A 14932-nucleotide genomic window follows, 5' to 3' on the forward strand; every position below is an offset into this window, starting at 1 on the left:
TATGGTTTTCTCTTTAATTTGTTAATATAAGGATTGTGTAAGTCACCCTTAGATTATCAAATTTTAAAATGAATTGAATTAAATGTTCATTATATTCTCTTTTCTTTTCGAATCTTTGCTATATCTACGGTTATGTCTGCCTCTTTCACTCATTATTTACTTCCTCTCTTTTATTTTTAAAAATCAATTTAAGAGGACTGCCTTTAGTCTTTTAACTTTTTCAATGAACAAACATGTGGCTTATTTGACCCTATTTTATCTTTATTCTCTATTTCATTTACATTTGCTCATATATTTATTATCTTCTTTCTTTAGGTTTACTTTGTTCTTCATTTTCTAAGTGAAGTTGGACACTTAGCTCATTGATTTAAGCCTTTCTTATTTTCTAATAAAAGTATTTAAGGCGATACCTCTAAGAACCATTTTCACTGCATCCCATGAGTTTTGATCTATTGTTTTCCTTTTCATATTTACTATATTTTAAATTTCAAAGTATTTTTTAAGATACCTTTTTTATTTTTTTGGCCCAGGAAAAATGTATATTTTTACTTTCCAAATGCATGTTTTTAAAAAATACCCTTTGGTTACTGATTTCTAAGTTAGTTACATTGTACTATAGAATGTGGCCTGTGTAATATAGATTCTCTGAGATTTACTTTATGAACCAACATGGTCAATTTTTATAAATCATCATGTAAACTTGAAAAGAACACACATCCTCTAATTTGGGGGTGCAGGGTTTTATACATGTCCATTGGAAATGGCAACCCACTCCAGTACTCTTGCCTAGAAAATTCCATGGATGGAGGAGCCTGGTGGGCTACACTCCATGGGGTAACAAAGAGTCAGACACGATTGAGTGACTTCACTTTCTTTCTTTATTAAAGTTATTAACTGCAATGTTCAAACTTATAGTAATGTTTTGTCTGTTTGACTCTCATTAATGGAGAGATACAGTAAAACCTCCTGCCATGATAATAGAAATTTCTCCCTGAAGTTTTGTCATTTTTTTGTTTTATTTATTTTGAGGCTGCTATAGGCTCAACATTTTAAACTGTCATAATCTTCTTGGTGAGTTGATCATTTTAAAATTATGTAGTGACCCTGTTTATTGATAATCATAGTTTTGTTACTAAAAGCTAATTATCTGGGCTTCCCAGGAGGCACTAGTGGTAAAGAACCTGCCTGCCAATACAGGAGATGTAAGAGACATGAGTTTGATCCATTTACCCTAGCTTTATTAGTCTTATTTAGCTAGTATATATATACTTGCCATTTTTTTTTTTACTTTAAACCTTTCGCTTATTTATGCTTTATACGTGTCTACTAAATAGCATATAAATGGCTATTGTTTTGATCATTAACTTTCACTATAATTATTGAGATATTTAAACTTGCTTTCTATCATCTTTGTGCTTTTTATCTTTTTAAAAATGCTTTAAAATTTCTGTTCAGAATTGAATTGGGGATTTGGTTTGGTTGATTATTTTTTCTTATTTCTTCTCCCTCTGTTTCCCCTAGTATTTGAAGTTATATGTTTTTTCCTATTCTTTCCATAATTACAGTTAAAATCTAAATAGGCATTTTTAAATATCTTCAGCTCAGTTCAGTTCAGTCGCTCAGTCGTGTCCAACTCTTTGTGACCCCATGGACTGCAGCACGCCAGGCTTCCCTGTCCATCACCAACTCCCGCAGTTCACCCAAACTCATGTCCACTGAGTCGGTGATGCCATCCAACCATCTCATCCTCTCTCGTCCCCTTCTCCTCCCACCTTCAATCTTTCCCAGCATCAGGGTCTTTTCCAATGAGTCAGTTCTTCTCATCAGGTGGCCAAAGTATTGGAGTTTCAGCTTCAGCATCAGTCCTTCCAATGACTATTCAGGACTGATCTCCTTTAGGAGGGACTGGTTGGATCTCCTTGCTGCCCAAGGGACTCAAGAGTCTTCTCCAACATCACAGTTCAAAAGCATCAATTCTTCAATTCTTAAATATCCTAACAAAGGCTAAACTTAATAAATAGTTTAGTTTCCTTTTAAACAGCATAAGGACCCTGGAATGCTTTACTTCTAATCATTCAACTCCCAACTTCTGTCCATTAGTCCAGTATTTTAGTTCTATCTTTGAAAAAAAAAACAAAACCCATCCTATTTTATATTGACAATGTTTTACTTACATGTTTATTATTTTTTGCATTCACCATTTCTTCTTGAATATTTCAGATCAGCCTCTTAGTTTTATCTTTTTTTTTCTGCTTAAAGCATATTTGCTAGACTTTTGTTTGTCGATTTGGCTTGAATCTCATTCTGAGTGGCTCACTTCTTTGTGTTTTGGGTGATTTTAAAAATTACTATTATAAGCTTATAGTTTACTGAATTTAATCTGTCTGAATCCTGAGAGCCTAACCTGAAGCATGGTCTCTCTGATACAGAATCTACAATTGGTCTTCGAGTTCTAGAGACCTGGCTTACCATGGGAGTCCCAAGGTTAGCTCCCCTACTTTTTGTTAGACTCGAGGCAACCCTGAATTTCTGTTTCTGTGTTTGCTTCCTTCCTGGAACACATAGGTTTTAGCAGATGTTTCTTCTTTTCCCTCTCTTTCTTGGCCCTGAGAGACTTCTCTCACTTAAAAGTCTAGCAACATCTTCAAAAGTGTCTTGTTGTAGTTAATGGGCTTTATAGTATATATTCCACCATTCTGCTGCTCCGTACGTTTTAGGAACTGCATTCTGTATTCTTGGGGGAGGCAGTCACTTGGGTATTTAATTTAAAATTTTTTTTTCAGGTAAAATCACTGTAATGGTGTTTTGTAAAACTGAGGGATGCAAAATTAATTTTATGGGTCATAACAAGCACTAGAAAATGAGAAAGAATAAAAAATATTGGTCTTTTATAAGTAGTAAAGTTTAAAATTATCTCTTGAAACATTGCATTCAATTATATATTTATATGTACTATTAATAACTTGTGATATAAAACATATTTCTTACTGCTGTCATGGGCAATTTTTTTGTGTAAAGCAATTGTCTAGAGCACATAACTCTGAAGCACATAACTCAATGGCCCCAGGATTCATACAATGGAGAGAGGACACAAGGCTTCTTCAGGAAGAGAACCTTAGTCTGACCCTCACTGGGTCCATCTCCGTAATAAGGCCACTGGTCGACTAGGTAGCTACTGAGGCTGGAAATAGAGGTGACTACATAATAAATGGATTATTGCCATTTGTTGAGAGAGGCAGTCTGCCATAAACCTTGAGCATTCCTGCATGTCTTTGCTGAGTGTGTGAAACAGCAAGGACTAACCATCCTATGATCCTGAGCCACTCCTGCAACCAGTCAAGTAGATTACTTGCTTCCTGGGAAAGGGGCTGGCTTGTTGACTGCTTGCTATAGATGCTGCTGAGTTCCTCTGCTGTGGTACACAGCACTGTGTGCACAGCTGCCATCTGGGTCTATCAGACCACACCTCAGCACTTAGATACAGGGCAACTCATACCATGCTTCTGCTCTTGCCATTTGCTGTGCTGTGAGTAAAAACTCCCTTGCTCTGATGCGCTGAATCTCACTGTTTACTTTCAGCACATAGAGTGTGGCAAACCCATCCAAATTCCTTGGTTGCTTAGCTACCAGCTTCAGAATCTTTGCCATGAATGGCATCAAGATTCAAAATCAGGAGTGTCTGACTCTACTATCTGTGTTCTTTTCAGGACACCTTGCTGTTTCATTATCCAAGAAATTATTATTCCTTCTGTTCCTCAGTGGCAATCATGATAGAGACCACAGAGTGGAAACCAAACTACTTCCCTCTTCCGGCCTAAGGTTCATTGCAATTTCTCTTGTTGTCATGTATGCTCCTGCTGCCACCTTCTGGCAACCTCAGACAGCCTGCTGCTGCTGCTGCTGCTAAGTTGCTTCAGTCGTGTCCGACTCTGTGCGACCCCATAGACGGCAGCCCACCAGGCTCCGCCGTCCCTGGGATTCTCCAGGCAAGAGTACTGGAGTGGGTTGCCATTTCCTTCTCCAGTCCATGAAAGGGAAAAGTGAAAGTGAAGTCGCTCAGTCGTGTCCGACTCTTAGCGACCCCATGGACTGTAGCCTACCAGGCTTCTCCATCCGTGGGATTTTCCAGGCAAGAGTACTGGAGTGGGGTGCCATTGCCTTCTCCCAAGAAGAGTCTAAGCAGCTGCAAAGCTCAACTTGACCTCCTCATAGAGAGTTAGGCTCAGGGCATTGCATATTGTGGTCCTTTACTCTGGGCAGCTAGAACCATCAGGACAATCCATTCCCTCTGTCAAAGACATCTCACACACACACACACACACACACACACACTCACACACACACCTTACAGAACATAATGACTTGCTATCTGGGGTGGATTTTTGTTTTTCTTTGTTTCTCTTGCCTTGACAAAATGGGGAAAAACCCTTCCTGGGGGTGGGAGAGCTTATTTCTGACTGTTGGAAAAAGAGAAAGCAGGAATTGTTGTCACGACAATTAGAAGCTCATCAAAGGCTCATTTTGCTCATCAGCCATCATTGCCCTCTGTCCTGCACCCCCGCATGTTCCTCTAATTCAATGCCCGCCTAATGAATAACTCCTAGGAACAAAAGACCCTTTCAGGCTGGCGCACATCACTATCGGAGGAGACTTGCATAACTGTCGCAGACAACTCATGTTTTCAGGCCTGTCTCTAAATTTGGTTATTCACAACCTTTATAGCTCAATATTATTGTCTAACTGTGATTATTTTCTAATTATCCTAATAATACCTATTAAATAATTCCCATTCAATCACTTGAACCAGAGCAGCCCAGGCCAGCTCAAATACAACTTAACCTAATAAGCATCGGTCATTCATTAAGCACCAGGGCAATCTCTTAAAGGGGCTGAGTGGAATATTAAACTGCACAGGAATATTATTATTGCACAAATGTTATTACAAGTTAGAGTGTATTAATTTCGATGCCTGGTTCGCACATCTTCTGCTCGGTTTCCTCTGGGGCCGCTGTGACTTGACTCTTTCAGCCTCCTGCCCCTTGTTGATCTGCATCTGTCACCCACACAAGGACAATCAAGGAGAAAAAGGCCCATAACCTTAACAGGGAAATTAAATTACCAAGGATATAAAGGGAATGAACAGAATCCATCTTCTGGCAGGGGAAATACTACCTTTGAAAACACCGTAAGCTGGCCAAGTTTCTTTAGCTGATAACTCAAAAGAGCCTTTCTTTACAGTGACGTAGATTTTTCAGGAGCTTTAAAAATGTGGTTTCTAGACTTTAAATTTCAAGCAATAATGATCAGAGACTCAATTCTTTTAAAAGTGCAGGATATTTAATAATATTTCACAAAGTAATACCAGGTAGCCATTAATGAATGCCTACAATGTGGTGGGTACTCTTGGGAGACTCTTGGCCCACCAATGCCCTTAATTCTCAAAATGATCTAGTAATGTGAGGATTATTAACCCCATTTTTTTACTGCAAGGAACCTGAGGCCAGAGAGGTTAAGTGATTCTCCTAAAACCACACAGCCTAAATGCAGTGGAACAGAATTTGAACACGGGGCTCTTTGATGCTTATGATTTTACCTACCCCACCATGCCATACTGCCTCTCCAGCAAACCAAAACATGTCCTAGTTTTGCTGGTTTATCCTTTTCATTTCTAAGTCTCTCACTGAAGTCAGCAGATTCCCGAAGACAAGTGCCAAGCCTTCTTGATTGGGAATATGACCAAACATTTCATTGTATCGAAAGTCCTGACAACAGCTGTAGAGGCAGGCTGTGACCCTCACTCCAAGTAGTGACAAACAGTTATCATTTTTGTCAAGAACCCTACTTCCAATGGGTGGATTTGGGTTCTCATTGTAAGGAAAGGCACAGAGTAAGAAAGAAACAAATATTTGTAAGAAAAGGAACAAATATTTATTAACCATCTCTCTCATGCCAGGCACTGTCTCAGGGCTTCCATATACATTTTTTTGACTGGTCCTCAACATAAATCTGAGCAACAGGTACAATTGTCACTCCCACTTTGTAAACACAGAGACTGAGGCACAGAGGGGTAAAGTAAGTCAGATCCTGACATCTCCAGAGACACACTAACCATGCAGCTACTGAAGTTGAAATCACAGGACCTCTCAAGTGAATGGGCCTTTGTAAGGCTCTGGGAGTAGCCCCCAATTTCAGGTCTCACAAAATCTGAGTCTGTCTCTGCTGACTTTTTAACAGAATTGAAGTCCTAACCTTTCTCTATACCGTTTACACAACTGCACACAGAAATATATGTTTTTTCAGTATCTGCTTCTTTATGCTTTATATTCAAGCTACAGAAGGCTAAAGATATCACATCAGAAAATTAAAGAGACAATGCCTCCAAGTGTATGGATGCGTGTACACATATAAATGGGGGCTTCTCTGGTGGCTCAGATGGTAAAGAACCCATCTGCCAATGCAGAAGACATAAGAGACATGGATTCGATCCCTGGGTCAGGAAGATCCCCTGGAGAAGGGAATGGCAACCCACTCCAGTATTCTTGCCTGGAGAATCCCATGGACAGAGGAGCCTGGCGGTCTACTGTCTGTAAGGTCGCAAAGAGTTGGACACGACTGAGCTACAAATACTTTCATACATATATATGTGTGTGTGTATGTAACTGAATCACTTTGTTGTATACCTGAAACTAACACAACATTTGTAATAAAATTCAATTAAATAACAAAGAGACGATGCCCTCCACTAACTCCAATTGATTAGCCACACACTGCTGGATGGTTTCCAAAAACACATAGATTTCTTCCAGTTTTATCCCTCCCCCAAAACCCTCTGCTGGCTCCTCACTCATTACGGCATTTCACGTTTGGCCTTTGCAAGTGCTGTTCCCTCTGCCAGAAGAGTCTCCTCATCTCCCTGGTTACCTCCTGTTCCTCTTCTGGTTCTTGTCTTAACAGATCATCCCTTCCAGGTGATTAGCCTGACTGACCTCCCCTCCCTGCCCCACCCCCATTGAGGTCAGTTAGGAACCCCATGATTCTGTCCTCATTCTACCCTAACACTTGTTCCCATCACAACCCTCATCCCCCTGTACTATGGTTCATTTATTTATGTGTCTGTGTCCCTCAATGGACCACACATTTTCAAGATCAGAAAACGTGTTTCTCGTTATAGAAACATTGTCTCCATGTCTAATGTAAGGCAAGCCTTCACCAGATGAATTCTCTTTGCATCTAAGAATCTGAAGCTATCAGTAGAATAGATATCATTTATTGCTTTCCCTTGTGCCAGGCAATGTGTTGATTGGGGAAGATACCCTGGAGAAGGGAATGGCAACCCACTCCAGTATTCTTGCCTGGAGGATTCCACGGACAGAGGAGCTTGGCGGGCTACAGTCCATGGGGCTGCAAAGAGTTGAACATAACTGAATGACTAACACAGTACTATACATATATATATATAATTTCTTCTTTAATGTTTATCTTAGCACTGTAAGATAGGAAACCACTATTATCCACATTTTATAGCAGAAAACGAAAGTTCATAAAGGTTTAGAACATGAGTGACCCAAGGCCTTATAGGTGATAAAGGGAGAAACAGGTGGTAAAGGGAGAAATCAGGACTTTGACTCCAAGTCCAGCTTTGAATCTCTACCAACATTGCTTGAAACACTCAATTATTTCTCCTGAATTTCTCTTAACCTCTGAATTGCAAGAACATAGCAGCAGAGAGACTGGACAGACCAGAAACCCAAGGCCCACAGGCCAACCAATGTCCTGGGAATTTCAAACTGGATGACCAGTTTGAATTTGCAAGTGGGAAGCAGCTGCAGATTGAGCACCCAGGTCAGTGTTGACAGTTCCGCAGCGGGTGACAAGGCCTCATTGCTTTGCCTGGATGGTTAGACCAACACTATTCTCAGACCATAGTCACAGGCCTGAGCCCACTGCACTGGATCGGCCCACAGTGATGCTTACCTGCTTCTCCTCTCAGCGCCTTCTCCAACCTCACGCCCTGGATCTCAGAAGCCCTCTGCCGCTCCTCCACCTCCTCCAACTGCCTCTGGATGGCCTGTAATACCAGGACTGTGTGTCATGCAGGTTCTTGCAACATGCAGAGTCATACAAGGGGGCCAGTTCTGCCACCTACTTTCCAAGAGGAAGAAGCCCTTTCTCTTGTGTTGCCAGCTCTTCCGTTAACTGGGTAAGAATCTCTGAATTCCCCAAACAACTGTAATTTGATATTTCCCTTCTTTAATATGAAAACATAAAGCAAGGAGTCTGTGTGTAAGCTCAATCTGCCCCCAAGGAGACAGTCCCTTTTGACCAGGCCAATCACACAGACATGCTGTCAGGCAGAGGCTGCTGGCCTGGGTGGGCAGCCCTTATGGCTCCTGGACTCCTCGGAGCCTTGGTCTCTAACCATGGTCATGGCACAGCTGCTGGAGCTAGTGGCCATATTCAGAGTTGGACAGGATCTCTGGGGACAAGCACAGAGCATGCTCACATTCCATTTTCCCAAGAAGAACCAGCAGATACCTCCCAAGACATTGGAACAGGAGATGGGAGCCAACTCCTGGGGCTGGGTGTTCCTCTCTCAGTCTGCCCTGCCCCTGTCCTGAGCTACAAATTGGCAACCTATTATTTCATTGCACCATGGGGCTTTTTGCTGTCTGCAGAAGTGTACTGTGGCTTGTTACTAGCAGTTTACTAACACAAGACAGAGATGTTTATTTCATTAAGGCATATTCTCCTTAGACTACTGTAGGCACCTATCAAGGCTTGGGGTCATGATGGGCTTTGTATTTACACATTTAGTTTCCCCACTAGCTATTTCTCTCTTCTGTATATTAGGAAGGAAAATTGAGGGGGGAAAAAAAATCCCTTTTCTATATACATTTTGTTCATCCCCATCAGTTTTCTCTGCTTTTAATTACATGCTGCCACAAGACACATCTCTTGGCAGAACAGACTTTGCACCAGGCACCTTCAAGGAAGTGGTAGCTGTTTGGGCAGGTATAACCTGTGTGTTCTTCCTTCCCTACTTTCTCCTAGCTCTGTCTCACTCCTCTTTCTCCTCAACTCTACCTGTTCTAAGTCTCCCCTGGAGTCAAGTTACAATTGCTGAGGCACCTCCAACCTGTGAAGAGGCCCAGCAAGGGTGGGGGCAGGGACCCAACAGCCACCTGGCTTCTTGTCTTAGCTGAGAGAGTTTAAATCCCAAACATAAAATCTGAAATAGATGGAAATTCTAACTAAAACTACTTGTAATTTTATGCTTTCTTCCTCTCTGTCTCTTTTTTAAAGATGATGATAGCAGTGGGCCCTAATCCAACAGGACTGGTGTCCTTACATGCAGAGGAAAAGATACCAGAATTCTTTCTTTCTCTTGCTCTGAATGCACACACACAAAAAGGCCATGTGAAGACACAGCAAGAAGGCAGCTGTCTGCAAGCCAGGAAGAGAGTCCTCACCGGAAACCAACACTGGAGACACCTTGATCTTGGACACCCAGCCTCCAGAGCTGTGAAAGAATAAATTTCTGTGGTTTAAGCTACCCACTCTGTGGTATGTCATCATGGCAGCTCAAGCTGATTGATAGAGTGGTCATTCTTTAGAAACTAAGAATGAAAATCTCAAAGATTATACAGGGCGGGTATGGATGCTAGCAGATTAGGATTCAAAAGGCTACTGTGATTCTTCTGTTATCACTGTCTACTGTCTGGAGTAGAAATATCAGGTTGGCAAAAAAACCTGTTGGGGTTTTTCCATAACATCTCATGGAAAAACCCAAATGAACTTTTCAGTCAACCCAATATAAGAAGGAGAAATTGTTGAGTTTGCCAATCTGTTTCATAAAGATATCTTATTCTCAGAAGGAAAAGTTGAAATGTTTCAAGAAAGCCTGTTTCAGAAGGTGAGGATGGACAGAGGGAATTTAATTTTCCCCGACTGCTAGGTGAAGAGGGTGGCTCCTGAGTCAGCCACTGAGAAGAGTAAAGAAGGTTGCATTTAGTGACTTCCTTCTTGTCAGAAACAACTTATCGGACTACACAACTAGATAAAGTGAGTTACTGGAGAAAGGGATGTAAGGGTACACTGCATTAACACAGGTGGTCATTTTAGGTCCCTTTGTTCAAAAACTCAACTGCTCTTCAAGGCTAGGTTTGGGGTCCTCAGGGAGAGGGGTAGTGCCTTGACTTTCTGCTTCATTTTGCAGGTGGGTAGATCAACTTGAGCAGAAATGTTTGCAGTAAACAATTAGGCCAGGAAGTCTACAGCATAATGGTAGGAGCTTATGTGTTCAACTAACTTTGGAACAGAGACAACCTCAAGAGCTGTCAGTTCAGCAAAGACACTGTCGGAAATTCGAGAGAAGGTTATATCCCCACAGAAGACAAAACGAAGGCCACTGCTATGTGGCAGTCAGGGCCTGGGATGGTTTCCAAGGCCATGTGTTGGCTGCCATTCCAGCTCACTTTGTAGGACACATGCCTGCAGATGGAAAGGCAGCTGGGAGTGGGCCAACTCAACACCTGGGCTCTCTGGCCCCAGAGTCCCACCAGGGATTGAACCAGAGCCTTCAGAACAGCCACAAGCCTGGTGCTTAGAGAAGAGAGACTAATCTTTCCCTAGCTCAGCTTCCCCAGTTCAATACAGATTTCCAAAGGGCTTCCAGACCCAGATCCCCAGCAACCCAGACCCACTCACTCGTTTGTTTTCTGACCTGAGCTTTATGAAGTCTTTTCAATTCTTCTTGCTTAACCAATTGTTTTGTTGCTTTTTCCAGCTTCCTTCTTCTTCTAAGTGTCTTCCTCTCCTACAAAAACCAAAAGGAAAAATATGTCTAAGAAAAATGGAGTTGAAACTTACAAAATACTGTCACAGCCTCTATCCTCTCCAACCAAACCACTGCTTAACTTCTAGAACAATGATGTCCAACAGAGCTTTCTGCAATGATAGAAATGTTCTCTATCAAGGCAGAAGATTGCTTTCCTTCCCTACTTCACTTTGTACAAATACATCATTAACACCACCGGGTTGTCTGTGTGACTGGGCTAGTAGAATACAGAACACTCAGAACTGAGGCATTTACAAAACTTGATCCAGGTCTTCATGACAAGTCTAGGACAACTTCTAGATTGATTGTCAACCACTGCAGAGGTTCCAGGCCATTTGGATGAGGAAACCCCTACTTAAGTGGCTGGGACCTTTCTTAGAAGGCTAGGGTGGAGAGGGGCATGGTGGAAATCACTGGTAGTTGTTGTCCAGAGACTGGCTAACTCAGTCTCTGTGGAGAGTCAGTCCCTTATTTAACACATATCTCTTGAGCTCTCATTATACTAATCTACATAATCAATGCAAGCAAGTACTGAGTGCTATGTGCCAGACACTGTACTGATTACTTCACAAACATCATCTTATTTATTCTTCAAATTATGTGTGGTTTTTTTTTTATAGACAAGGAAATTAGAACTCAGAGAAGTTAAAAAACTTACCCAAGATGACACAATCAGGAATTGGAAGCACCAGTAGCTAAGCCCAGGTAACCTGAATCTAAGTGTCCATATTTCCATCTAGTTTATTCTGTCTTTCCCATGCCCAATACAGTGCAGGTACATCGAGCACCTCTGTTTTATAGAAATATCAGACTTTCACCTTAAATTAAGACCATTCAGACACATGTACCCAAATGTTCATCGCAGCACTGTTTATAATAGCCAGGACATGGAAGCAACCTAGATGTCCATCAGCAGACGAATGGATAAGGAAGCTGTGGTACATATACACAATGGAATATTACTCAGCCATTAAAAAGAATACATTCGAATCAGTTCTAATGAGGTGGATGAAACTGGAGCCTATTATACAAAGAGAAGTAAGCCAGAAAGAAAAACACCAACACAGTATACTAACACATATATATGGTATTTAGTCAATCGGTAGAGATAACCTTGTATGCTGCTGCTGCTGCTGCTAAGTCGCTTCAGTTGTGTCCGACTCTGTGCGACCCCATAGACGGCAGCCCACCAGGCTCCGCCATCCCTGGGATTCTCCAGGCAAGAATACTGGAGTGGGTTTCCATTTCCTTCTCCAGTGCATGAAAGGGAAAAGTGAAAGTGAAGTCGCTCAGTCGTGTCCGACTCTTAGTGACCCCATGGACTGCAGCCTACCAGGCTCCTCCATCCATGGGATTTTCCAGGCAAGAGTACTGGAGTGGGGTGCCATTTTGCGAGACATCAAAAGAGACACAGATAAATAGAACAGTATTATGGACTCTATGAGAGAAGGCGAGGGCAGGATGATATGGGAGAATGGCACTGAAGCATGTAAATTATCATATGTGAAACGAATCACCAGTCCAGGTTCAATGCATGATACAGGGTGCTCGGGGCTGGTGCACTGGGATGACCCGGAGGGATGGGATGGGGAGGGAGGTGGAAGAGGGGTTCTGGAAGGGGAACACATGTACACCCATGGTGGATTCATGTCAATGTGTGGCAAAACAAATACAATATTGTAAAGTTAAAAAATAGAAAATAAACTAATTTATTAAAAAAAAAAAAAGACCATTCAAACAGTTTCAGCGAGGATGCCTTGACAACCTCATACCATCTCAGCACTTTACAGCAGCAAAGTTGCCAAAGCCCAGCTCCTTCATCAAGAGTTAGCAAAGCAGAACCTAGATGGGTAAAGAAAGTCTTGTACTGTCTTTTATTAAAAGATGATGCCATAGACAAAAAGCATGATATATCAACAAACACTCATATAACCTTACGAAGCACCAGGCACACTTCTTTCATCCTCAGTGATGGTGGTGATGATACAGAGAGGCAAGGAAAGAGGCTAAGGAAGAAAACAATACAGGACAGAGAAAGAGAGAAATCTGGCAGGGCTAAAGACAAGCCTGTCCCCATCTGTCAGATCCAGGCATTAATTTGAGGGGAGGGGTGCAGAGCAAAGAAGTGAGGGTATTTATTTTGTCTCCAGTTTCCTGTCCTGGAGAAGGGCATGGCAACCCACTCAGTATTCTTGCCTGAAGAATTCCATGAACAGGGGAGCCTGGTGGGCCGGGCTTGCAAAGTCCATGGGTCGCAAAGAGTCAGACACGACTGAGTAACTAACATACACACACGTTTCCTGTGTAAAGGTTCACTTGAGCCGACATGGGCTCTATGCCATGTGGCTGGGGACATATCTGTATAGAGCAAAATAGATTAAAAAAAAAAACCAGAAGGGAAAACACTCCTTCCATTCCTTCAGTGTGAGCTCTGAGAAGTGGTAAAGAAGGAACCTTTTTGCCAGCTTCCCTTCCTGAAGAATGGGCCGTGTCAGAAGCCAGAAGCAGCAGCAAGCTTTGCCACGTACGTGCCTTCTCAGTCATATCTGATTCTTTGCAACCCCATGGACTGTAGCCTGCCAGGCTCCTCTGTTCATGGAATTTCTCAGGCAAAAATACTGAGAGTGGATTGCCATTTCCTATTCTAGGGGACCTTCCTGACCCAGGGATCAAATCCATGTCTCCTGCATTGGCAGGCGGATTCTTTACCAAGGCGCTACTTGGGAAGCCCAGTTATACCACACTACAGGCTTATATGATGATTGGCTCTGTTCTGGGTCACCAGGAAGACACAGAGCTATTTGGAAGGCTTGCCCTAGGTTATCATGGTTTTGCTATTTTGAGAGCTTTGGGCCACTCCACTCTTTTGGTCCCCATGAGTGTCAGGATGGTTGATGGTGGAGTCTCTACCTCATTTGAATACAGAATTAACTCAGAGTCACTCAAGGGGGTGAGAGGGCCTGTAGGGAAACCCTAGAAATCAACACACAGAATTCGTGTTGAGTGCCAAACTAATCAGACACACCCATAGTCAGAAATTAGAAATCTTTCAGTATTGTCTTATTCTCATTCTCTCCCCCCTCTCTCTCTCACTCTCCCTCCCTCTCTTCTCTCTCTCTCTCTCTCTCTCTCTCTCACTCACACACACACACACACACACACACATCCCAGTTCCCTCCTGACTTGCTCCAAGCTGGGCCTTGGGGAGCTGGAACCCCGGAGTGACTTGAGATGACGCCAAAGCTCCTAGTGCCAGATATGGAAAAGTTGAGTTTAAGTAAATAAATTTGGTTCTCTCTCTTTCTCCTCAGATCCTCACTGCTCCAAAAAGTAAACACTGCCACAGCAGTGAACTGCTTCTCTGTCCGCCCAGGAAGTACATGCGGTCCAGCCATTCAGCCCTTCCAGCCCCAGCGGACAAAGGAAACAATAGTGGGATTTGGTCATGGGATGCATGTCTCCACGTATGTGACATACAGATGCATTTAAAGACATACAGTAACATTTGTGTTTTTAAGTCCATGGGTACAGGAATTGTTTAAAGGGTGCTCCATAAACTAATGTTCATTAAGCAAAGAGAAGAATGGCTGTTCCCCTGGCGGCACTCAACTAGTCAGTGGGGATCCTCGGAGTCTAGATGCAACTGCATGGTTATTTCGCATTTCTGATTAGAATAAACATAACATTTTCCATGCAATCTGCCTCTAGTGCTTCTTAAATGAAGCTGTGTTTCCCCCAGGGAAATATGCATCTGCTTGCTGTAATTTTTTTCGATGGTTTGCTTGTTGGATCACATATTAAACCCACTTTAAGAGCTGCAGTCACCAAATGGTTTCAAGTAAATACGTCTGGTTTTTTCTGCCTTCCCATTTTGACATTTCTGAGAAAGGCAAGCTTCTAAAAGTTAGATACATATATATATATATATATATATATATACACACACATATACATACACATATACACATATATATAAAGATAATCCTTAGGGTGTTCCAGGTGAAAAAGAGTGGTTGCTGTCAGATGCAATGAAACATGATCTTCCTAATGAAACTGCTGCAGCTGGAGCCCACATTGGGTCTGAAATCTGGATGG

At 42.3% G+C, this 14932-nt stretch overlaps 1 protein-coding gene and 2 long non-coding RNA genes across 34 annotated transcripts in view; 1 reads left to right on the plus strand and 2 right to left on the minus strand.

Moving 5' to 3' along the window:
- Positions 1-14932, minus strand: part of MICAL2 (microtubule associated monooxygenase, calponin and LIM domain containing 2) — a 237285-nt gene that overhangs the window by 21008 nt on the left and 201345 nt on the right. For all 32 annotated transcript variants that reach the window (XM_081543143.1, XM_081543130.1, XM_081543115.1 and 29 more), the window contains 2 exons: positions 10724-10816; positions 7975-8068 (listed from right to left, as the gene is read on the minus strand). In XM_081543143.1, the coding sequence (XP_081399269.1) occupies positions 7975-8068; positions 10724-10816 (187 nt within the window). The remainder of the gene's footprint in view (positions 1-7974; positions 8069-10723; positions 10817-14932) is intronic.
- LOC145526750 (uncharacterized) lies at positions 2149-3568 on the minus strand. Its single transcript, XR_014069148.1, has 2 exons — positions 3497-3568; positions 2149-2853 (listed from the first exon to the last, which is right to left on the minus strand). It is a non-coding gene; the product is annotated as an uncharacterized LOC145526750 (long non-coding RNA).
- Positions 3647-9553, plus strand: LOC145526751 (uncharacterized). Its single transcript, XR_014069149.1, has 3 exons — positions 3647-3819; positions 7991-8200; positions 9304-9553. It is a non-coding gene; the product is annotated as an uncharacterized LOC145526751 (long non-coding RNA).

Source organism: Giraffa tippelskirchi, chromosome 11, assembly GCF_054371585.1.
Source record: "Giraffa tippelskirchi isolate mGirTip1 chromosome 11, T2T-mGirTip1v1.2.pri, whole genome shotgun sequence".
Taxonomy (NCBI): Eukaryota; Metazoa; Chordata; class Mammalia; order Artiodactyla; family Giraffidae; genus Giraffa; species Giraffa tippelskirchi.